This window comes from Myxocyprinus asiaticus, chromosome 2 (genome assembly GCF_019703515.2).
Source record: "Myxocyprinus asiaticus isolate MX2 ecotype Aquarium Trade chromosome 2, UBuf_Myxa_2, whole genome shotgun sequence".
In the NCBI taxonomy this organism is placed as follows: Eukaryota; Metazoa; Chordata; class Actinopteri; order Cypriniformes; family Catostomidae; genus Myxocyprinus; species Myxocyprinus asiaticus.
In genome coordinates this window covers 52284197-52309852 of record NC_059345.1, presented here as the reverse complement: position 1 = coordinate 52309852, position 25656 = coordinate 52284197, and the positions used below count along the sequence as shown (strand labels likewise).

Here is a 25656-nt window from a genome sequence, read left to right as displayed (position 1 = left end):
TAAATGTTTAAAAAAAATAATAATAATAATAATGGATTTAAACCTGAAAATAAACAAAGCTTGTATTTTTCTAAGTTTAATTTTGAAATGTATAAAAGAAAGTCATGTTATGTCTTGGTCAATACTGAAGCCACTTTTTCAAAATTCTTCATACAGTCTGCATTACCAACATGCATCTTCAACAATGGCAATTTCCTGCGCATCTGATAGCATTCTAACCTTTGGATCCTACTGAAAAATAGAAAAAAATCAATATATTTCAAAATTTCAGTACATGTAAAAATGTGAACATACTGCATAGTTCAATTATCATTGAAGAATGCACATCTCACCTGTTGTTCTGCAGGAAAATTTGTACTATTGATGCAACTATTGAACGCTGCAGATCCGGTTGCACCCTTATAGCGGCCTCTCTCAAAGAGAGACCATGGCTTACAACATGGTCAATAATTGTGGCCCTTATCTCATCAGAGGCCACCGCTCTTGGTCTTCCTCTCCTTTGCCCTCCATGCATTCGCCCTCTCCCTGCCACTCTTCTTTCCCCACCAACCTGTCCTCCTTGATCCATGTTTCCAAACTACAGTAAATCATTTCGAAGCCGTCCTCTTTTGTCTCTTTGGTAATGAGACTAAAAACAGGACACTTGGGTAGGCTTTCAGCTGAAACTGCAATCAGCTGTGTTTGGAAGGATTAAATATTCTGCTAAGATTTTCAATATATTTCAATCTGGTCACTGCAGAAATGCACGACATTTGCCATCATTCTGTTTTGAATGTGCTTTTAACAGTTGTGGAAACAGTGTGTTAGCATTTGAAAACGTGCTGCACATGACCTAGTTTTGCAGGTGGTGGAGTATGAATGAGAAAAGAGTTCATGGATTTTGGAGAATGTTGTCATTGAATGTATTTTGTGTGAAAGCAATGAAAAATGATTCACAGTTTGGTCCACATACACTTCTGTTTCGCTGACTGTGTGAAGAGCTTTGACAATGTGACTTCAGTATTGACCGATGCTTGTTAGCAATTGAAAAAAACTGTAAAATGAAAAAGAAACATTAACTGTATGATCCTGCACTATTTATAGATCACAGATCAAATGTAAGCAAATTTGTGACAATGACCATGTTTCAGATTTCAAAAAGTCAGACTTTCTGTCATCCATTAAAGCACACAAGATGCTGTTTGGAACATTCTCAAATCATGCTGGCATAACATGGATCATCAGGTTTTGCGTAAACTCGTAATGTCAAGTATGCCAACTCAAGTGAATGCTGGTATTAAAGCAAAAGGGGGAAATACGAAATACTACGAAATTCATGCTAATTGTTCAATCCAACTTTTCTCTCAAATTGTTATACTGATAATATAATTGTATAATTTGTTTTTTTAATAGAATGGAGAATAGAAGCATTTTCACTAATGTCTCAATCTTTTTGACCCCATTGTTTATGTATGTGCGAGTTTTGAGTGCAAGTGTGTATTTGTTGAGATCTTTGTTTGGTCAGCGCCTGACGGCTCAGCAAATGATCCCATTAGAGTACCTCTGTGCGGCTTGCTGACAGACTGACAGGTTTAGCACAATTGTGAGGATCTCCTGGACATATGAAATGTCAGTAGCAACCGGACAAGTCTTCATTTAAGCCTGGACATTCAATACCCATACACCTTTCAAGAAGTAATAGATGAAACTGGGGCTAGTTGTCACACTTTTTACTCCTGTGTATATTTCTTAGGGTACATTTATTTTTAAAGGGATTTTCCGGTTTCAATACAAGTTAAGCTCAATCGACAGCTTTCGACTCGTCCCATTTTTTCTTTAAATAATAGCAAAAACCTGGGTTACAGTGAGGCACTTACAATGGAAGTGAATGGGGCCAATCAGTAAAATACGTAAAAATACTAACTTTTATTGTCACTAGATATAAACAATATGCATGTTAACGTGATGGTAGTGTGACAAAATCGCTAACATTTCTTGTGTAAAGTTATAGCCAATTTTACAGCTTTGTTGCCAATGACGATTTAAACGACTTTACAGAAGAATGAATGTAAGTGCTTTTATAAAATTATAAGCTTCACATTTCTGCCTTTAACCCTCCAAAAAATATGCCCATTCACTTCCATTGTAAGTGCCCCACTGTAACTTCGATTTTTGCTTTTTGTTTAAAAAAAAAAAGGAGGAACGAGTTGAAATTATTTTTTGTGGTAATCAACATTATGACACAAATGCTGTCGATTGAGCTTAACTTATATTAAACCCAGAATATTCCTTTAAGTCTTCATTTCTGTTTGGGCACATACTGTACATTAAAGTTGTGACTACAAAAAAGCTATTGAATATTTCCACCATCATTGCCCTAGAAAAAAGTGCAATGACGTTGACCTTATAAGACAAAGCAGGACATTGTGTCACAAAAATTATTCTAATTTAAGGCAGTTCTGAACTAGGTGTTTGAAACCATCATATAAACCCATTGTTTAAGAAAACAAGCATTTCTGGAATTGAACTTTTGAAGTAAAACCCTATATACTGTAGCTGGATTTACATACCAGTTAGGGTTATCTTTATCTTGTTGAGGCGCACACAGGCACAAGGTTCAAACAAAGTCTTTGAAGCAAATGTGAACCTAGAATAATTACAGTGCCACCTATAGGAGACATAGCTTTTCAGGCTGATAAATGTGGAGTGCAGGATAATGTATTTGGCCTGTGAGGCTGTGTGCAGTATGTCATCGATTTGCAATTAATTTACCATCTGCAGGGCTTGGATGGGCTTGAGCTCTCCGGGAATTGTTCCATCTCCATCAGAGATGAGCACACAGTCCAAATGCCTTCATCACTTATACCATCCATCCACAATCATACTGTTTTCACAAAATCAGGGTTGCCAAAAGATCCTTCATCACTTTGAAGGGTGCTAAGAAGCCCTTTTTGGCTGATTTAAGGGAGGACTGTGTGAGATTAATAAAAAATTCATCCTTAGTGACGTGCTTTAGTAAAAAAAAAAAAAATAAAAAATAAAAAATGAACATTTCATTTTGATTTGTGTTTATATATTAGGTCCAATAAATCATTGGCAGAAGCACTTGTTGAACTCCATGAAAAACAGATGGTTCTCGCAAACTTTGGAATCTCATTCTCCACTGAAAAAAAAAATAATTGACCACTGTCCCAGCGGTTGTCCATACACAAGAATGTTCATATCCGGCCATGAAGAGAGAATGCTGATCAGTTTCATGTGTTTGACCTCTGACCCTGACATCAAGGTTGCCCTCTTCCTGTTTTGGTGGTGTTAGGTGAATATACAGGATCATATGACCCTGATGCAGGATGGACAGGAATAGGAACTAGGGACAGACTTGTCCCAATAGAGTGGACATGCAGGAGTAAAATCCAGTGTATGCGAGGTTCGGTGTGGATGGTTCGAAAAGTCAGGAAGAGTGATGCAAACTTATAGACTGCACTGTCACTCTCAAGATGACTATGTAAAATCTGATTCTGATTTATGAGATCAGATTTAAATGTACAAATTTAATCTTATCAGTTTGATATTGTTAATAGAAATAAGTCAATAGATAGTAAGGTTATTGGTTGTGATGTCTGTTATGGTATAAGAGTGCAAGCCTACTATGGACATTAAACTGCACTGCCCCTTACAGGTCAGAGTTGTCAAGTCACAAAATTAATGTCATCCACATTAACTTTTTTTCACTAGCATTTAAATGTAATGATATAAACAATAAATATGCACTTTTAGAACAACCAAACCTTTCAACATGTCTGTTTTAGAGAATAAATACAGTATATATTATCAGACATCTTCAGTACAACAACAAACATTGGCCTGACACTTATATTTATCATGAAATTCACATTTTCTTGTTGTTACACCTGATACAGAGTTCTGTCTAGACATGTTAAAAGGGGAAAAGTAAACTATGACTAGTGCTCACACTGCAGCACATTGATAGAGAGGAAATGATCCATGTTTAGAGAGCTCTGGTCAATGAGGGTACTGTGTTTGTTTTCTCTTGCAATAAGAAGATGCATATCAACAGACACTGGGTGGAGAGTGAATATTTGGAGTAATGCTCAGGTTTCATGCAGCTCAACAATAATATGGGTTGATCTAAAACCCTTCAGTGGTAAAGCCTGATTCATCCTGACCATCATCAACAATGGTGTTACAAATACAAATATAGCAAAGCAAAGGTTGGGCTTTTCTTGCTGTAGTTAACAGATATACAGAAGAAAACAGAACTGGTAACACTTTACAATAAAGGTTCCATTCGTTTACATTAGTTAAAACATTAGGTATCATGAACTAACAATTAAGAATATATTTTTTACATCACTGGTTAATCTGTTAATGTTAGTTGATAAAAATACAATTGTTCATTTGTTGTTAGTTCATAGTGCATTAACTAATGTTAACAAATACTTCTGATTTTAAAAATGTATTACTATATGTTGAAATTAACATTAACTAAGATTAATAAATGCTTAATTAGTATTGTTTATTGTTAGATCATGTTAACTAATGTTGACAAATGGAACCTTATTGTAAAGTGTTACCACGGATCTAAATGAATGATCAATGAAAACTTAAAACAAGGATTTCAAAACACTGCCCATTCATAATAATTACTAATATTTTATCCACATTCCACTGTAGATATTTTATCTCAGTCCACTCAACAAAAAGCAAGAAATTAAAAAAATAATCAGTAACCTGCATTGCTTAGATTTACCTGAGCTCTGTAGTGTCAAGTCATCTGATATGACAACTTGGTGTACATCACACTCTGAAGTCAAAACAACATTACCTCTGTTGAATATCTAACCTGTTAGGATGTCTCAGTAAATTGCAATGAATAACAAACATATTTATGGTTATGGATTAGGAACTAGGCTACCATACACCAATTAATTTCAAATAATCATTGGAGTTTTCATAAAACTGTTTCACAGAACAAACTGTGACCAAGCAAATTCTGGGTAAAAGAGCTAGTTTTAGCTATACCTCAAAGAATTAAACACAGGGCACCAAGTTATGCAAATTCTAAATGCTCAAGAAATGAACTCACAATAAAAAGAGGTGAGCTCATTTGTAAATTTACTTAAACATATTTGCCTCAGTTACACCAGTCAAATTTGGATATGCTTGACTGGATTTATTATCTTAAAAACATTTTGCAGTTTAATTAAAGGCTTATGCATAAATGCTTGGAATTGGTTTTGTAGGTCAACACAAATTTTATTTAGTGATAATAAAAATATGATACTGGAAGGAAAAGAATTAAGTTGACCAGTGTCTGGAGAGCTGTAATCTCAGCAAAGGGAGGCCAGTTAAAGGAATATTCTGGGTTCAATACAAGTTAAGCTCAATTGACAGCATTTGTGGCATTGTAACATTCTGGCAGGCTGAAGACAGGAACAAATGGAGACGAAGTAACTGAAGTGTGAACCCAAGTGCAGTTTATTTACAGTGCTGGTCACATAAATGACTAGGCTTGGCTTGACTAAGAACCTGATAGACTGGACAAGGAAACAAGAGTTACAACCAACAATACTCAATTAGGACTATAGCAAACATGCGGGCTTAAAATACACTGACAAGGGAACATATGACAAAGACAACCAATGACAAGACTTAACTAATAACAAGATAACAAGACTACTAAACAGGAACCAATAACAAAACATAACTGATAACAAGTTAATAAGACAATAAAACAATGAGAACAAGACACATGAACATGAGGGAAACATGATATCACATGACAAGAAAAGGAATACACAGCACTTCAAACAAAGAGTATTAAACTTAACCTAGTGACCTCTAGTGGCTAATGTCCCAAGTGTTACAGGCATAATGTTGATTACCAAAAACAATTATTTCAACTTGTCCCTCCTTTTTTATTTTATTTTTTATTTTATCCCCTTTTCTCCCCATCTTATCACGTGGTGGCTTGCTGTGCATGACACTGCAGAGACTCACAGCATGTGGAGGCTCAAGCTATTCTCCACGATCCATGCACAACTTACCACGAGCTCCATTGAGAGCGAGAACCACTAATTGTGACCATGATGAGGTTATCCCATGTGACTCTACCCTCCCTACCAACCGGGCCAATTTGGTTGCTTAGGAGACCTGACTGGAGTCACTCAGCACACCCTGGATTCGAACTCACTGGTAGTCAGCATCAATACTCGCTGAGCTACCCAGGCCCCTGTCCCTCGTTTTCTTAAAAAAAAAAGAATCAAAAATCGAGGTTGTGTGAGGCACTTACAATGGAAGTCAATGGGGCCCATTTTTAAAGGTTTAAAGGCAAATATGTGAAACTTAAAATTTTACAAAAGCACATGAATTACTTTGTTAAAATATGCATTATTTGAGCTGTAAAGTTTTTAAATCGTCATGGGTTGTGTGTGTGTTCAGCATTGTGGCTGATTTATTGATTTTATGTAACAAAATTGGGGATACTTTTCCTTTTGGTGCAATGGATTTTTTTTTTTTTTTTTTTTTTTTTACAATAAAAGTAGCAAGTCGGCATTCTATGTGCATTCAGCATCTCAACTGTAAGTTTGGAGTTGTAATGATTGATATCGATTGATCAACACATTACATCTGCTGTGTTGCGAGCTGTGCCTGTCAGACTTAACAAGTCATTTGTTATGTCTTTTAGACAACTTTGATTCATGGTTTGGAACAAGCGTCACATCAGGGAATCTGAGCTCCAGTGCAGCATGGAAGAATGGTCCATGCAAAACTATTAGGAAAATACTAACTTGGCATCTAGCAATCACTTCATACTGTTAATTAGAAATTCAATGTGTGTGTGTGTATGTGGAGCAGTGTGCACAGTATGATTTCATTTCTTCTCTCAGGAGGACAGATTACATAACATGAATTAAAGCTAGTCTCATTTTCTTTTCCTTTCATCCTTTCAGTCCTCCCATCTTTTCTCTCTTTTATTATAACTGCAATCTCGTCTTCTAAAGATCCCTAGAGGTCATGCAGAGGAAATACCATTTACAAAAACATGCAACAAGGATGGCATGCTTCTCTAAACAGGACATTCTCCACCCATTGGCACAGCTCTCTACTGTTCCGGTTCATTATGCTGAAGGAACCACCACCAACCACCACTGATTGACATCCACAATGGAATGGGGTGGTGGTAGTGTTGTGGTTCAAAATGTGACCTGGTAACACAAAGGTTCTTGTTTCAAACTGTGGAAGAGGTGATGCATGATTTCACGTTGAAACTTTGTCCTTGGTAATTTGCAAAATAAGTCTACGCTTAAAACGTTAAAGTCCCTGGATACATAAATCAGGCATATGTGGTATCATTTGAAAGCTTAGAATCTGAACTTTTCATAGAATACCAATTTTGTATGTATGTTACATAAAATAAAAAAATAAGGGCTGAAAACATCCATGTTGCAAATAAGCGCCACCTAGAGGTAATGTGGTAGAAATATACATTTGAATATAAAAGTCTTTCAAATATCATTTAAATAGACAAGTCACATATCAAATAAAAGCTCTCATTCTCAGGAAAATTATTTTGTTGCTAATACCACAATACGAAAAATTTTCACAAGAATCACAAAGTGAAATACGATTTCTGTAAGAAATCAAATACAAACATCTTTTTATGCGCCAATCACTGCAGCTGTAAGCCCCAAGTAACCAAAAACTTTATATCGACTTTTACTTTAGGCAGTTTTCTATAAAATGAGCCATTTTTTACTTGTCTGTGAGCTTGCTTGGGTGAATAATCCAATGTTATATCTTAGATGTCCAGAACAAAATATGCAGTCCAGCAGGAAAAGCATGCTAAACAAATCATCAGAAATATATGTTATCGACTATTGGTGATAAAATAATTAATATCAGCACAAAGGGGAGAATATCAGATTTAGATTGATCTTCTAGGCCACTCAGAGGTCGAGGTATTTGATGAAACAATGGAGGTGGTGCATGAACTGAAAATGAGACTGAATGTCTATGGACGAGCACATCTGTGATGACTAAAATACATTAGAGTGCCACAAACATTTCAGATCTGCATTTTGTGATAAATGAAAAAACCAGTGATTCTGGAAGAAAAAAGTAGACACATTTTTTGCTATTACGTCATAGTATGTGTAAATGGTAAGTGAAAAATGGCAGGAGGCATCCCAAAAAAAAAATATTTTCTCAAAGACTTTTAATCATGCCTTCTGAATGCAAACAAACTGTATTTGAATAATGTTATGAGTGATGTAGCTATTATTATATACAGTATAATAAAAAACAAAACATGAACAACAGGGACAGAATATGTTCAAATGTAGAACAACTTCACATTTTTAACCAAATCAGTTGATCTGTTACAGAAAATAGTTTATTTTCTCATCAAGCAAATACAGTTAGAACAGATGCACTGAATTATGTCTTGGTTAACATTAAACAAAATCTGACAGGATATATCTCAGATTCAAAAACACTACAAAGCTGAATTCTGCCATGTATTGCAGTTAGCATGTAGATTAATTGGCACTGACCATTCATTAACTTCTGACTGCAATAAGAAGATCACAGGCTATCTTCCTCCTCCTCATCATCATCATTATTATTATTAATACCTCCAGTGTTTGTCATCTGCTTGCTCATGATCCACAGTCAAACATCACCAGCTAACTTTTATGGGTGTGTCTGTTTATGTTTAAGGAGGATTTTAATGACTAAAAATAAATAAAATATAACAATAAAATATTTAAAAAAAATAAAATCTTGTTTTAAAGAATAGATAAAAATGGATTTAAACCTATTTAAATCCCTAGTGTCTTGATTTACTTATTCCTAGTTTTCAGATGTTACATTTGCCAGTATTTCTCCTTCACCCATACTTATGAACTTCTTAACGATACTTTTTAATAAGTATCAAAATCAGATAAATTATCCATTGCATTAACTTAAATCCATTTTCAATTAATTCGGTATTCATGCGTACAATCTGGATTGTTTTTTAACAAAGAAATAAATAAATGCTGTCTCAGTTACTGTTGTCATTACAACATGAACGCATTTCAGAGTACAATTTTAGAGTTTCAACTGAAGTTAAGATGGAAATGAGAAGTCACACTAAAGTTTCGACAGTATGCGTCCGGTGTCCCGGAATACGGGCCGTTCGCTGGGCCGTCAAAAGGCAGTCTGACGGCGAAATTAGGGAACACTTATGACTCATTTTAGCTATTCTAGCTAACATGATTTCCGTATGGGTCTTACCTTTAAATGCTTCTTTAAATTATATATCGGGTCCTTGGAAAATCACTGCATCTTCACAACTGGTAGGTATAAGTTGCACTGAACTGTAATGTTGTTTCCTTTTTCTCCATTGAAGTGACAAGAATGTTGGAATTTACACAAACATTTTTATATTTCTCCAGTGGCCATTGCAATGAAACAGCCCTTTTAATGGTTTGACCTCCTTTGGAGAGCGCAGTGTTGATGTGAGACAGGTGTTATTTACACATGCGACAGTAAGTCACGAGAAAGAACCAGAAGAAATCTGGAGCGTGCATCTGATCATATCTGTACCACTATAAAGCAAGCAGCGGTCTTTATCATTTTATGTCAGGAGGATTTTTATATATATATATATATATATATATATATATATATATATATATTTATATTGAAAATTGTAATCCTGCTAGTAATCCAAATGTTTACCAAATGTAACTGTAACCTGAATATGTTGAGTTTTTATTTAACTGTAACGGATTACAGTTACACATTTTTTACATCCTGATTACAAGTATGTTACAAGTATTCCGTTACTCCCCAAGCCTGATTATGCAGACTAATATGTATTAAAATATGTTCTACGATAACTAAGTTTAAAAATCTGCAATTAAACAATTCAATGTATTCATTTACATTCAAACAATAATTGTGTTTGCATAATCAGTGATTAGTGTGAATCAGAGGATCTATTTTTTCTCTAAGATTAAATTTTTACTCCAGCTAAAAACAACTTGTTTTACAACTCGATTTTGGTTTCCCCAGAAACTGTAGCTCACACATGCCCATACGTTCAACAACACTTCCTGATTCGGTCACTGGGGGCAGTGCTTCAAATTTCAGTAAGTACACACCGAGAATTTGTTCGGCAAACCAATGGTTTAATGTTTTTGTATTTTTATGCTGTTTTATTCATTATTTTGCACCATAATGTTGCTGAAAAGCCTGTAATATGTTTTTCATGGCATGTTCTCACTGTAATAACTTATCCCATATATACCCCGCCATTGGGTCATTTTGTCACAAAAGGTCAATGTGTGTTGAATGAGTAGTTATTTTCCTGGGCAATTATGGTGGGAATGTTAAATAACTTTTTTGAAGTCAAAAAATTTGACTTCACATTCTTGTGCAAACCTACTGTAAGAGGGACATTCTCCCTAGCGGCCACTAGAGGTCACTAGACAGATTTAGACTTTTAGTTTGAAGTTCTGTGTTTTCCTTGTTGTGTCTCTGTTCTCTGTGTTCTCCTTGATTGATCCCAGCTGTGTCTTGTTAACCTGGTTAGTTCTTGTGTATATATTGCCCTCCTGTTCTCTCTGTCTTTGTCAGTTGTTTTCCTTTCATGGATGTAATGGCTTGTTCCGTGGTTGAGTTTTGAGTTCTTTATTAAAAGCCTGCACATAGATCCTCCTTCTCTCGCCTCGTTCCTGTATACGTTACAGAACAACTGACCGATACTATGGATCTAGCGGCTTTACGACTGCTTGATCTCAAACAAAGAGAGGGGACCATCGAGCAATATACCGAGCAGTTCTGCAGTCTCGCCCCAAGTTCTTAATTGGGGAGATATTGAACTCAAGGACTTCTATCGGTTCGGATTCAACGAGCCAGTGAAATCATGTCTGCCAGGAGGCAGGTGTGATCTTTCCTTGGCTGAGTTCATGGACTATGCTTTGAGGCTCACATTCCCCCCTTACACTGTAGGGTATGGCAGTAATCCCATGCCGCTGCCAGCTCCCACGCCTGCCACGGTCAACGAGCCAGCACCCACACCTGCCACGGTCAACGAGCCAGCGCCTGAAGTACTCCCACAGCAGTGCTTACGGCCATCCGGAAGAGGAGGAGGAGAAGGGCTCCTACTCCCCAGTCACTGCCAGCGTTCACGGCCACGGAGGTCGTTCCCCAGTCGCTGCCAGCACTCACGGCCACGGAGGTCATTCCCCAGTCGCTGCCAGCGCTCACGGCCATGGAGGTCGTTCCCCTGTCACTGCCAGCGTTCACGGCCATGGAGGTCGTTCCCCTGTCACTACCAGCGCTCACGGCCACTGATGTCATTCCCCTGTCACTGCCAGCGCTCACGGCCACGGATGTCGTTCCCCTGTCACTGTCTGTGCTCACGGCCATGGAGGTCGTTCCCCTGTCACTGCCAGTGCTCATGGCCAAGGAGGTCGTTCCCCTGTCACTGCCAGTGCTCATGGCCAAGGAGGTCGTTCCCCTGTCACTGCCAGCGCTCACGGCCACGGATGTCATTCCCCTGTCACTGCCAGCGCTCACGGCCACGGATGTCATTCCCCTGTCACTGCCAGCGCTCACGGCCACGGATGTCGTTCCCCTGTCACTGCGAGCACTCACGGCCACAGATGTCGTTCCCCTGTCACTGTCTGTGCTCATGGCCATGGAGGTCATTCCCCTGTCACTGCCAGTGCTCATGGCCAAGGAGGTCTTTCCCCTGTCACTGCCAGTTCTCACAGCCACGGATGTTGTTCCCCTGTCACTGCGAGCACTCACGGCCACAGATGTTGTTCCCCTGTCACTGCCAGCGCTCATGGCCACAGAGGTCGTTCCCTTTCACTGCCTGTGCTCACGACCAAGTAAGGCATTCCCCTGTCACTGCCAGCGCTCATGGCCAAGGAGGTTGTTCCCCTGTCAATGCCAGTGCTCATGGCCAAGGAGGTCGTTCCCCTGTCACTGCCAGTGCTCACGGCCACGGATGTCGTTCCCCTGTCACTGCGAGCACTCATGGCCACGGATGTTGTTCCCCTGTCACTGTCTGTGCTCACAGCCATGGAGGTCGTTCCCCTGTCACTGTCTGTCCTCACGGCCACGGAGGTCATTCCCTAGTCACTGCCAGCGCTCACAGCCACGGATGTCGTTCCCCTGTCACTGTCTGTGCTCACGGCCATGGAGGTCGTTCCCCTGTCACTGCCAGTGCTCACGGCCAAGGAGGTCGTTCCCCTGTCACTGCCAGTGCTCATGGCCAAGGAGGTCATTCCCCTGTCACTGCCAGCGCTCACGGCCACGGATGTCATTCCCCAGTCACTGCCAGCGCTCACGGCCACGGATGTCGTTCCCCTGTCACTGCCAGCGCTCACGGCCACGGATGTTGTTCCCCTGTCACTGCGAGCACTCACGGCCACAGATGTCGTTCCCCTGTCACTGTCTGTGTTCACGGCCATGAAGGTCATTCCCCTGTCACTGCTAGTGCTCATGGCCAAGGAGGTCTTTCCCCTGTCACTGCCAGTGCTCACAGCCACGGATGTCATTCCCCTGTCACTGCGAGCACTCACGGCCACAGATGTTGTTCCCCTGTCACTGTCTGTGCTCACGGCCACGGAGGTCATTCCCCAGTCACTGCCAGCGCTCACAGCCACAGAGGTCGTTCCCTTTCACTGCCTGTGCTCACGACCAAGTAAGGCATTCCCCTGTCACTGCCAGCGCTCATGGCCAAGGAGGTCGTTCCCCTGTCAATGCCAGTGCTCATGGCCAAGGAGGTCGTTCCCCTGTCACTGCCAGTGCTCACGGCCACGGATGTCGTCCCCTTGTCACTGCGAGCACTCACGTCCACGGATGTTGTTCCCCTGTCACTGTCTGTGCTCACGGCCATGGAGGTTGTTCCCCTGTCACTGTCTGTGCTCATGGCCACGGAGGTCATTCCCCAGTCACTGCCAGCGCTCACGGCCATGGAGGTCGTTCCCTTTCACTGCCTGTGCTCACAGCCAAGTAGGGCATTCCCCTGTCACTGCCAGCACTCACGGCCATGGATGTCGTTCCCCTGTCACTGCGAGCACTCATGGCCATGGAGGTCATTCCCCTGTCACTGTCTGTGCTCACGGCCACAGAGGTCATTCCCCAGTCACTGCTAGCGCTCACGGCCATGGTGGCCATTCCCCTGTCACTGTCTGTGCTCACGGCCACGGAGGTCATTCCCCTGTCACTGTCTGTGCTCATGGCCACGTAGGTCATTCCCCAGTCACTGCCAGCGCTCACGGCCATGGATGTCGTTCCCCTGTCACTGCGAGCACTCACGGCCACGGAGGTCATTCCCCTGTCACTGTCTGTGCTCACGGCCACAGAGGTCATTCCCCAGTCGCTGCCAGCGCTCACGGCCATGGTGGCCATTCCCCTGTTACTGCCTGTGCTCACGGCCATGGAGGCCGTTTCCCAGTCGCTGCCAGTGCTCTTGACCATGGTGGCCATCAACGAGCCCGTCCGGTTCCCCGAGGTTGTTGACGAGCCCGTCTGGTTCCCCGAGGCTGTCGACGAACCTGCCCGGTTCCCTGTACTTGATGAGTCCGTCCAGGCCCTGGTGACTTTCGAGCCTTTTTGGTCCCCTGTGACCATCGACAATCTTGTCCAGTCTCCAGCAGCCGACCAGTCTGTTGCTCAATCTAGTGGTCAGCACCTGTCAGACACCACAGGTAACAGTCTGTACCCTAACTAGCAAATGTCTGGTTATCATGTAAGAACAGATTAATTTATGTCATGTTCATGACCAGTAATTGTAACCAACAAACATAAAGATATAGCATCGACAATCAATTTTGCCATATAAGCAGCATATTTGGGTCACAGACATGACAGACATCATGAGAGTTTTGCTGAAGGCACCAAGCAATACGTACTCTGGAAAAGGACTCTCTGCTTTTTATTGATTAGCCAATCGATTAGCTATGGTGATTTACACATGCCTAGCGTTCTTTATCAGGTACCGGTGATGATTGTTAAATATGTCTTGATTGAATTCTTTCCAATTACACATGAATTTACCTCTTGACCCTTTGCTCACATAACAGTTTAATTTGCTCTCCATTGGTGGCTACCTCTGCTGTCCCAGTAAATAATTCTCTCCATTCAATTTACTTCAAGTTTAATACAACACATAAAATGATTTAACTTGGGCTTGTCACATGGGTTGGTGACACACCGTCTGAAAATGCAGTGCAACTTTAAATCAAGAAGCCTGAATTTGCTTTGAGCTTTAAAATTATGCATTTATGAGTATATGACAGTCTATAAAACACTTTGGTTCACTTGGTTCATCCATCTGAGGATACTCCAAATGGCTGTGAATTCTCCCGAGGATTCAAGGTTTTGAAACATTTCTGGCAACGTTTGATGATGTGTGATGCAACTCAAAGGTCTTAAGCCACACTTCCAAACCACAGAGAGGATTTAAGCTGATTCTCCAATGAAGTCAAGACTTCTTATTACATTCCACAGAATGGCTTGTTCACATAAGAGAAACACACCGATCTCCCCAGATAATGCAGTTATTTCTAATTAAAATCATAGTTAAGGGCAGTATTGTACTTCATCATCCATACATCATTTAGAGTGACTGTAGCATAGCTTTCAATGGGCTTGACTGTGATATCTACCAGGACGAGGGAAGTAAGGGAAGTTCTCAGAATGTCAAACCTTCTTTTGTCTTTCTATGTTCATCCATCTTATATGATTAAAACCTTTCAGATGGAAACATTCTGGGTCATGTGATGAGGGAACTGAGGAAAAGTTTGTGACAAGCTTTCATGTACTGTAGCATGACTCTGAAGACTGGGAGGGAGCTGGCATAACACAAAGAGCCCCATCTTTGAACAATGGATCACTCTAATATCTGTGAGACTAAACCTCTTTCTCTAACCCCTGTAAAAAGACAGGTTGTGTGACTTTTTGTTTTCATTTTAATTTTATTGGTTCAACTATAAATCGGGACACACACAGACAATCTAATCCTCTTCAGCCTGGCTCCAATCATTCCAACAGTTTTCTAGAGTTGTCTCAGTTCCAGCAAATATTTTACTTTTTCCGAGTCTAATGGCAAGATTATCCAGTGTTACCATACCCCAGTTTTTAAGCATTTCTAGCTGTATGTTTTAATTACGTTGGACACATCTATAAAGCATTATGTGGAGAACCCGCATGTTTCAAACCCACATGTGCCACTCATTGATCATGCATTGAAATCCTGCATAGATTTGTTTATCCTGACTAAAGCCGCAGGAATGTCTGGCGCAAAGGAATGACTTCAATTATTATTCAGAAGCTTATATGAAAGTTGTTGGCTCAATTTTGTATCCAATAAGCATATATTCTTGCATGTTCGCCATTGCTAATTACATTATGGATAATGAAAAACCTGTGCTCTTTACAATGATAATGTGCTCTTACAATGTGATAATTTCTTGATTCTTAATTACTTTGACGTACATTACTGGGTTACAAATAATAATAAAAAAATATTTATTTAGAATATATTTAAAACATGAATTATGTTCATATGTATGCATGTTTGAATATGCATGCCTATTTGAATATCTGTGACAGCTGAAGAGTCATTAATAAGTCATTATAAAAGAGAAATGTGTAGTACTGAGTGTATGACTTGTGTGCAACAATGAACAAGTAGGAAATGGACATTATTTTGAATATGTTGAGTGGAAAGTATTTTAGAAAGTAACTTAGAAGTAATTAGTAATGTGATTACTTTTCCATGAAGTTGTTAGGAAAGTAATATGATTACAGTTATAAATAAGTAATTATTAATTTGTAGTGGATTAATTTTTATTTTGTAACCAACACTGAGAGCAAATAAAGTATGTAATGTGACATGCTGTGGGATTCTGCAGCATTAATTAGCGCAAATGTCTACAGTAATGCTGGTTTTGCACCTGTCTTATTTCACATGATGTTTATCTTTTAATGAATGCTGATGAATATCTTTCTGACAGCAGAATTAAATAGGAGGGTACCCCCTCCCTCCACCGCCCCTCACAGCAGCATATGGTCTTTATTACATCGCACTGTCCAAGATGTTGGGTAATATTCACTGCATTTTCTTCGAATCTTTGCACTTTTTCAATAATCACTGTTTTGGAGCATGAAAGAAAATATTGAATTTGTTTTGGAATCATTTTCCAATCAAATTCTACTCACGAAAAGACTCAAGAGCTACAAAATGATTGTGTGTGTAGACTATATTGGGTCAAATTTAAAAGGTGTCATGCTTTTTGGATTGGTTTTGCACAACTGGGGAAAAATCTAATAAATCTTCTAATATTGTCTGTTTTAAACTTCATTACTTCTCATTAAGCAGAAACTTTTCACCCAAAGAGACTAATAGAGCTCACATTGCTGGGACAGTTCTCGAGGAACACCCTGGGTATAAGTGTTTCAGGGACAACAGCTAAAGTCTTTTCTTAGCAGCCAGATTTTCAGTTCATGGGGCATGCATATCCAGGAATGAACCTGTGATTTTTGCATAGCCAGCCAAGATTATCATTCACTGTGCGTAAAAATGAGTAAACATTTCACCATTAGAGGTACAACAGCTTGTCACTTGGGCAGTACCCTCAAAGGTCCACCCACTGTACCTTTTTAACAGCTTAAGGTGCTAATATGTACACTTTAGGTACAGACAAGACATTTAAGGTGCTAATATGTACACTTTAGGTACAGACAAGACACTTAAGGTGCTAATATGTACTTTTGAGGAACAGATAAGGTACAAATACATTCCGATTGACATGTTAAAGGTATAGCCAAGCTGGGGTACACATAATTAGCTATTAAGTAACTAGTGATTAATGACTATGCATTTATGATCATAAAATTATGATCATATAATTCATATAAGAGTTTTGTTTTTGTTGTTAGGGTTGTTCAGTTCAACTTTCTTGCAAGTGTCTTGACTTAGTTGTACAACACACATTGGTTATACATTAGTTTTTTAAATGGTTCTGGAAATCACCTAAGATCAAATGGATCAAAGTGCAGTTATATGGGCAGCTTGCTAATAGCATGCTAACCCCAAAAGGGTGATATTAATACTGATTAATACAGATAATGTTAATAATTAATGCTACTCTAATTTCTCCTTACAAAATACACTAAAAAATAAAAATTAAAAGTAAAATAAAAAAATAAGCCTATTTTTAAGATTTACGAGTTTCAATTTTCTAAAAAAAATTAATCGAATTAAATTGTGTAATCTTTAACAAAATTTTATTATTTGAAATATTAGAAATATTTCGTTTTGTTGATATCTTATTTAGTTAAAGATAACAAAATAAAATACATTTACTGGAAATTTGTTATGAGATTGAAATACGTAACACTTCAATTATTTATTTTTTTAATGTGTAAAAAGAGAATGAATATTTCAGTGGAACAACCCCTATGCAGGTTGCTTACAGTAGGGCGCATTATTAAAAGCATGTGCCACTGTATATGAGCCTTAGAAAGAAAATAGAAACACTGTGCATTGACAGTTTCATAAACCTAAAAGTAAATGTACTTTTACAATTCTTTAAATTACAGAATAATGAACCTGCAATGAAACTTGTACATCTTTTCTCATCTGTATTTCCAGTTTGTAAAGCACAAGTGCTGCAGAACACTGAGTTTCAAGGTTTTAAGAGCAAAAATGTTCAGTCAACCAAAAATGTGCGAATAAAACTACTTACCACATAGTAAAACTGCATGTCCTGGCGAACAGGGTCCTCAGGCTGCATGACTGTAGATGTGTGTTTATCCGATCCCATGTAGAACAAAACCATTACACTCCCGGGGTAGACTCTCAGATCAGGTGCAAACACAACAAATAACTGCTCACTATTTTCATCAGTCAAGCTCTTGATATATGGAGTCAATCCATTAGTGGAGCAACTCTTGCTTATGGGGCAATGGTGCGAGGTTCAGTGTCAGTGCTTCCTCTGTGTGTGTATCTGAGTAGTGATAGCGGCTCTTCCTGTGAAAGGGTGCTCTTTGAATGAGTGTCTGTAATTCAGCTGATAAAATGTGAGTCCCTACACGCAGCACAGCACTGTCAACAACAGGAAATGTGCCAGTGGCAGCTCATAGTTTGATGAACCTTCTTTTGAGGCAGCAATAGGAAACACTGGGAATGCTTTAGTATGGGCTGTCCCGGCGGCTGGGATCAACTCAGAATTATCCTTCCATTCTAATTTATCATGCCATAAAACAGTCTGAAGGTTACAGAGGAACTGTCAGTTCAAGTCTGTCTCGCTTTTATCTTAGCAGTAATTGCAGTGAGAAAACTGAACTTTACTCCTAAAGTTTTTGATCTGACAGAAATACAGGAATTAGCAGTCATGTGATGCAGATGATCACATTTTCATTTCTCTGTAGTGAGTGTATAATCTTAAAAAAAGAAGCAATGATTAGTCTGGAGGGTTTTCAGACATTTCCAATAGTTTGCATTTTTAACACATTTCAGGAACGACTCCCTATTATTTAGATGACATTTACAAAAAGGCATGTTATACAGTATGCAGAAGGTTGCAAGATGCATGTTTAAGATGGATGAACATAGAAAGACAAAAGAAGGTTTGACATTCTGAGAACTTTCCTTACTTCCCTCGTCCTGGTAGATATCACAGTCAAGCCCGTTGAAAGCTATGCTACAGTCACTCTAAATGATGTATGGATGATGAAGTACAATACTGCCCTTAACTTCTTCTTCTTCTTCTTCTTCTTCTTCTTCTTTGTTTGCTTTTAATCATGTCATTTTACACAAACTTGTAGAATAATTATTAGCCAGTTTTGATTGCTTACATGTAGGTAAGAGCTTAACAAGCAATTAACAGCAGACGAATGAAAATAACCCACTAGGGGGCAGTATTACTCAAGTTTCTCCTTGTAACGGAAGTGATAAAGTTTGTTGTGGAATAAGTGGGATACTGATTATCTTAAATCTTCTATCTTGCAAAGAGACTATAAATTGACATTCAGACTTCTAACAAAATAATATATAATGTACAAACATATATGAATATTCTGAGAGCTGTGTATTGTGTTAAGTAGAGAAAAACAAAGTCTGCAGAGGGCTGTTATGCAAGAAAAATAATTTATTTTAATGATATACCTTTTACCACATAGGCAAGACATACTACAGCTGATTAGAGATCTCACATCAACCTCATCATTTCTGCTGGAGGGTGAGGTCAATAATATGCAGATTTTAAAATATGTCTTTCCAAGGATAAAATAACAAAAATATAATTCTCAGTTTTATCTTGCCTTTCCACCCTGTCTTTCTTCTATTCCAAATGAATAAGGGAAATCTGATTATTTTTTTATTATTATTATTATTATTTTTTTTTAAGCTTTTCCCATTCTGGCAGTCTGTCACTACTGAGATAGCCTTTGTGCTGATCCAACACTGGAATATTTTACTCAGTCTTATTTATAACTGTATGTAAAACTATGACATTAAAAGTCGCTGGTTTCGCTTCGCAGCAACCAGATGGTTGGTAACAAATTTGTTTGGGGCTGAGAGACAGCTAAGCCTCGGACAACACTTGCTGTAGTCCATTTTTTTCTCTCTTATTTGGCACATTTTAATTTTTGTGCAGCAGATTTGTTTCTCCTCCGTGTACCGAAAATTGGAGGGGGGGGGGGAAATTCCATGAGTGAGGTGCGAGAACTGCAACCAAACACTCTAGAGAGGAATTCTCTAAAAGATCTGTCTACACTTGGTGAATACCTTTATCGGTCATGTCACTGGGTCAAATGCTACTAAAGTGATTATAATAAAGTATATCTCTCTCTAATGGATGCTGCATTACAAGTAGCATAGCGGCTGTGTCGAAGCTGGACACGGCGCTCTGGGATGTATATTATTGACGCACAAGGCTTCTAACAGTCCACTAAGGTACATTTCTTGTGTTCTCTATTTTGTTTTGCCCAAGTTATACCCATCTCCTTCCTCTGTCCCTCCCTCTCTCTTCTGCTTGTACCTGTGAGAGTAATGTTGACACTGATAGGGTAAGCACAGAGTACACAAGAGTAGTGATAAATATTATAGTATTAATTCAAAAAATAGTAAAAGAAACATTGAATACTTCTACGGAAGTGCAATACCAAGGCATTTAAAAACACAGAGGCTTCACGCCAGAGTACAAGGCAAATAAACACTGGTTGTCATATTTTTTTTCATTCACTAAATATTTAAAACAAGTGTCACACACTATTTGAATGTGGTGGTATTCTGTCTCTATCTTTTCTTTTTTCTTTTTTTTCACGTTATGCTTTTCATATTGTCGGAATACCTGAACGACAAGTCTGAGAAGATGAATATCAAGACTCCATCTAAATTCTCCATGTGTTCAAGAGTTAGAACAGATTTTTGCCAAGCGCTTCCACTCCTGGACTGCTGAGGGCACTCTGGCTCAATAGCACCAGGTTTCGGTCCATTGTCTGATTGAGAGCCAGAAGAACACAGTCACATGAAGAAGGGGAGCTTCATATGGAATGGTATGAGAAATCAGTCTTTGAATGCAGCTGCAGCTGCCTGTAGTAGATCCTCTGTCTGTAGTACTCTCCAAAAATCCCATAATGACAGGTGATGACTGATCAATTTACCACAGATGACCTACTTGCATCCTTGAGCAAATTACCACATTTGATTAAAGTCTGAAAGTCTTTGTTTATTCAAATGTTGATCTGCAATCCCATTTTGCAGTGACATGGAAGTCAACCATTAATAAAAAAGTCCTATGTTCTTTTTTGGTCAAAAAATGTAATCTAAACACAACAGTTTTGCCTCACCTAACATTTACAGACATTCACTGCCAGTGCCGACAGAAAAGCAGGTCTGATGCATAGTCTGAAATGGACGTAAAGTGAGAAGCTTTGCACTTAGGCATGGATTAGAATGTAACCATGTTGCAACTTCATGAGATGATTTGGGATTGTGGTCATTATACCTAGACATTTCTGGGAAAAAATGTGGAGTCACAAAAGAGAGATATCTGTATCATGTCTCCTTTTACCATCCATAGGTCCAAAGGAGCAAATCTTCTACCTGATACTTTGTGTGTTGTAGAGTGAAATCTCTATGAAGAGATTCTACACTGGGACCAGCAGCCATGATGGGTTTCCTGAGTTGCGAAGAAACCCCTGAGAGATTTTACACAACGGACAGCCAAGGCCAAACCAATGGCTCAGTGGTAACATTTACTGTCCATTTCCTTGCTATTCTCTCATTTCATATTGTCCAAAAATTTTCTTTTCAAAGGTATATTTTGTGAAATTATTTTGGTTTGTTGTTGTGCACAAGCATAGCTATATCCTGTTTGTTTACACTTCTGGCAGTGTGGGAAGATCTATAGATATTCTTCATTTTTATTGCATGATGATGGTTCATTTGACCACTCTAATCCCTTGTGTGCTGTGAGCTTATAGAATAATAGGCTGTTTCCAAAGAATAGTTACAGATATGGACAGCTTTGTGTCCGTGCTTTGATCAAGCAGGTCTGAAGTTACATTTTCGTATATATCGTGTGTGTGTATATATATATATATATATATATATATATATATATATATAGCTTTGAACAAAAGACATTTATATAGCCTTTTATATCTTTTTAAAAAAAAAAGATCATAAAAAGAAACAAAGGAAAATAACAAATATAGCTTTTTGTCTTGTAAACTAGTTCCTGTACTGTTGAAAGTGCTTCATTTTAAGGGGTACCAGACCTTGCTTACAATCTCTGTGGTATGTTCTGACTCATGTCATACTCTCCTGTTTCTGTGAGTTTGTGCAGTCTTTTAAAACACAACCTACTAGGACACTTTCTAGTTAACTACTGCAAAATGGGCAGCGCTGGTTTTGGTCACATATATAGACTGGACTGCTAAATGTTGTGAACAGTCTCAAAATATTTCTTGATGTCAGCTTCCATTCAAGTGTTTCATCATCGCATTCAAATTTCCAGAATAGCACATCTGTCCACCTATGTCGGAATTTTATATCAGTGGTGGGCTCAGTTTCCTTTCATAGAGATTACGCTCCACATCTTACATCATCAATATGATCCCCTTGTTTGAAAGCAACAACTCAAACTCATTTCATTACCAACAGCATGAGGTCTTTGTAAATTAAACCATCGAGATGGGCAGTGGAGCATAACAGAAAACCAGCCATATTGATATCCAGCATTTGGTTCTCTGCAAGTGGAATCACTGGTCCTGTGGAGCTGGTTTGGATATGTTTGTTGCAGTCACATCTGATGGTGACTGGGAGAACTCAGTGACTCGTCTTGCCAGGGGGTTTGTGCTCTTCAGCAACTCCATGGCAGAGACTCGGGTCCCACTGCTGGCCTTGCTGCTCCTCTTCTGAAGAAGAGCCATGAAATTCTCATTCCGTGAGCTTGACCTAGGTGTGCTCCCGTGGCCCAGAGTTCGGAAGTCTGTGCTACTGCTTTTCACAGGTGAAACCAGACACTGCCTGCTTCCAAAAGAATCAGCTGGTTCCTTGCGACCAAGAACTTTCCTTTTTGACCTAGGAAAGGTAGAACAATACAAACGTTGTTGTTTCAAGTCATAGCTGTTACTATGTTGTGTATTTTGTCATGGCTGGAACACTTTACTGACCAATCAGCATCCAGGACTGGAACAATCTGTTTAATAATATCTGCATATGTATTCATTATACCAATATCCTTTGCGAACAAGTTGTGAGTAACTTTGGACAGACAGAATCAGCTAAATGTATCAATCTAAATTTTAAACTGCAAATTCTGTACCTGTGTATGATGGTGAAGAGGTCCTCAGTGGTGTGAGTTGTGGGAGTGTGAACAAATACATCATCGTCTGTTTCCTCAGTAATGTGAAGTTCAGTCTTGTCAACTGCAGAGCTGTTCTCTTCCAATACTTTGGTTTCTGTGGGAGTTTCTGTGGGACAACATTTTAAAAAGAACACAAATTAAAGCATGTATTGACTATACTACACTTATCTACTGTGGATAAATGCATGAAGTTTTTAACTGATCTTATAAATAGAGTTTATACAAATATACAAATATAGTGAATAAGAGTTGTTTTTAACCTGTTACTGAATCTGCTGGAGGTGTCTTCACTTCCATAATTTGATGAGAAGCTACATCTTTAGAAGTATCCTCTTCAATTACCACATTGTTCTCCTGATTTCCAGGGATCTCATAACTTTCAAGATTTTCATAGTTTCCATCAAATGTTTGCTTTGCGGGATAGTCTTGTTCATCATTATAAAAATCTCCCTCAGTCTCAGATGGTGGTGGACCTATAGGTGACTGGGAGACACTGTCGGAAAGTAGAGTTTGCCTCTCTGCGCTGCCATTAGTCTGGATGCTTGGAGAGGGCAGAAGAAGGACATTGGGTTTTTTGGGCACTGGCGGGGGTACCTTGGGCTTCTTTTTATCTAATTCTACTAAACAGGATATTGTCATTCTACTTGAAAGGGTCTTACTTTTGTCCTCTATCTCTGGGCTACTTGGGGATGGAAGATCTTCTTCAATGGGAATCCCATGCTCCAGGTCAAACTCAGGAAAAGAAGGCACATGGCTGTGGAGTTGCTCTTGTGGGGTTATTGCAGAGGTGTTGAGTAGTGACTGAGCTGATCTCTTAGGTTTGGGCTTTCTTACAACCATATAAATGTTACACACAGGCATGGGCCGGTGCACAGGGGAAGATGGAGGAGATTCAGGTGCCAGAGGGGATGATGAAGGAGATTTAAGCATCAAGTTCATGGGTCGCTTAGGTAGAGGTGGCTTCACTGCAACTGGTGGCCTAGACAGCGTTGTGTTAGAGGGGGTGATAGGTGGGCTGAGATCTCGACTCTGCTCTTCCTCTATGACATCAGAAGAACCATCAGGACTGTCTTCAAGTTCTGAGCGGCTGACTGACCGAAGGCGAATATTTCGCAAGTCTGTTGTGGTAACCATAGGCAAAGAACACTGACTGGAGCTCAACTTGCCTGGTTTGTTGGCTGTAGATGTGTCTGAGTGGCGTCGGCTGGCTTTAGGCTTGGGTTTTATTGAGGACAGGTCCAGTTGAGAGTTTGCAGGTAGTTCAAAAGAAAGACGTGAGCGAGAGGATTTATTCTTCGCAGAGGTTGCTGGAAGGGAAGATTTCCTCTCTGGAATCTTTGGGCGCATCTTGCAGCCAACCAGAGAAGGTCCAGTGAGGAGGGTGTTTGATAAAGTTGGGGTTGGAGTTTCAGACTGGCTTGAGTAGCCACTGGATGGGGACATGAGGCATGGGGGCTTGAAGGGGGATACCTTGGTTTCGGCCTCAATAGAGAGCTGGGAAGGAGAGGTGGCACGTGAGGGTGAAGGTGAATTCAGGGACTCTGAGCTCCCCTGCACCTTGATGCACTCCATCACTGTAGTACCTGTAGCTGTGCTTGAACCTGACAGTGAGCGGTAGGGATCATTGTTGGACTTCCACTCATTGAGCGGCCAGTGAGGAGGAAAACCAAGCTCTGTTTCTCTGTCAGGATGTTGAGAAATATCAGAAGCTGTCTCCAAGCTACTATTGGCCTGGTCTGTGTCCTCCTCAGGCTTTGCAATTAAGAAGTCTGGCTGGAATGAATCCTGAATATGGTGATCTCGAGGGATAAAGAGACTCTTGGGTCTCCCATCTCTAAAGTGCCCTTCTCTGTGGTAGGAGCCTATCCCTCCAGCCTCTGACAGGTTTTTCATCAGGGATACACTACGTACTGGAGGTGGTGGCTTTTTCTTTGGCTTCTTCAGTGAAATGCTGCGCGAACGTGTCCTCAGTCGACCATCCGGAATAAAGTCTGAACCTGTGGTCACAGAAACATTATCTGCACTGATACTATCCTCCGAGCTGTTGCTTGGATATAGCAGGGCATAACTCTCACCCTCTGGAACGACAGGTATGGTCTCGCCTGGAGAACATACATTATCTGCTGAGCAGAAAGATCCAGAGTCTGTTGGTGTTGAAAGTGAACGTTCACGAAACCTAAAGACATTAGATCGGGCTGATCTTTTCTCCTGCTCACTTTTGCTGTGGCTATTTCCTGTGTTTGAAATCGAAGTTGCTCCCTCTGTGTCATTCTGTCTCCCGATTGCAACCTCACTCCCATGCATCACTGTGTATAACCGGTGTCCACATGGTTCCGAGATGGAGGTGAAAGAACTAGAGTGTGACCCTGAGCTCATGGAGAGGCCTGAACTGGTCTGGGATGGACACATTAGACCACCTCCTTCACCTCCAGGTGTTAACATTCCAGTTTTAGAAATAGACTGCTTAGAAGCAGGGCTTGTAACCAAGGCATAGTTGTAGGAGTCATTCCAGGAAGGGGAGAAAGTGGAACCTTTTGGACCATTCCAGGAGGGGCTGGGGCACATCAAAGTGGCATGATCCATCATGCCTGATGGGGTTTTCGGGGATGGGGGGACATTGTGCTCCAGGTCACTTTGGGTCTTCCGAAGAGGAATATGTTGTTGGCCTGTGTTCTCGGTGGTGGGCTCCAAAGATCTGGGTTGAGAAGTTCCAGGGGAACAGGCACCTTGTATTAGATCTACAGCAAGAATTTTGTCTTCACCTAAA

The 25656-nt window shown here is 39.9% G+C and overlaps 2 protein-coding genes across 8 annotated transcripts in view; both read right to left on the bottom strand.

Annotated features, from left to right (window-relative positions):
- The window catches only part of LOC127451395 (rho GTPase-activating protein 6-like), a 53858-nt gene extending 35820 nt beyond the window's left edge, over nt 1–18038 (bottom strand). For both annotated transcript variants that reach the window (XM_051716084.1, XM_051716094.1), the window contains exon 1: nt 17760–18038. In XM_051716084.1, coding sequence (XP_051572044.1) covers nt 17760–17852 — 93 coding nt within the window. In that variant the 5' untranslated portion in view covers nt 17853–18038. The remainder of the gene's footprint in view (nt 1–17759) is intronic.
- A 1103-nt stretch (nt 18039–19141) lies between these two features.
- LOC127451336 (NHS-like protein 2) overlaps nt 19142–25656 on the bottom strand; it is a 126964-nt gene continuing 120449 nt past the window's right edge. For all 6 annotated transcript variants that reach the window (XM_051715935.1, XM_051715945.1, XM_051715975.1 and 3 more), the window contains 3 exons: nt 23150–25651; nt 22848–22995; nt 19142–22603 (listed from right to left, as the gene is read on the bottom strand). In XM_051715935.1, coding sequence (XP_051571895.1) covers nt 22282–22603; nt 22848–22995; nt 23150–25651 — 2972 coding nt within the window. In that variant the 3' untranslated portion in view covers nt 19142–22281. The remainder of the gene's footprint in view (nt 22604–22847; nt 22996–23149; nt 25652–25656) is intronic.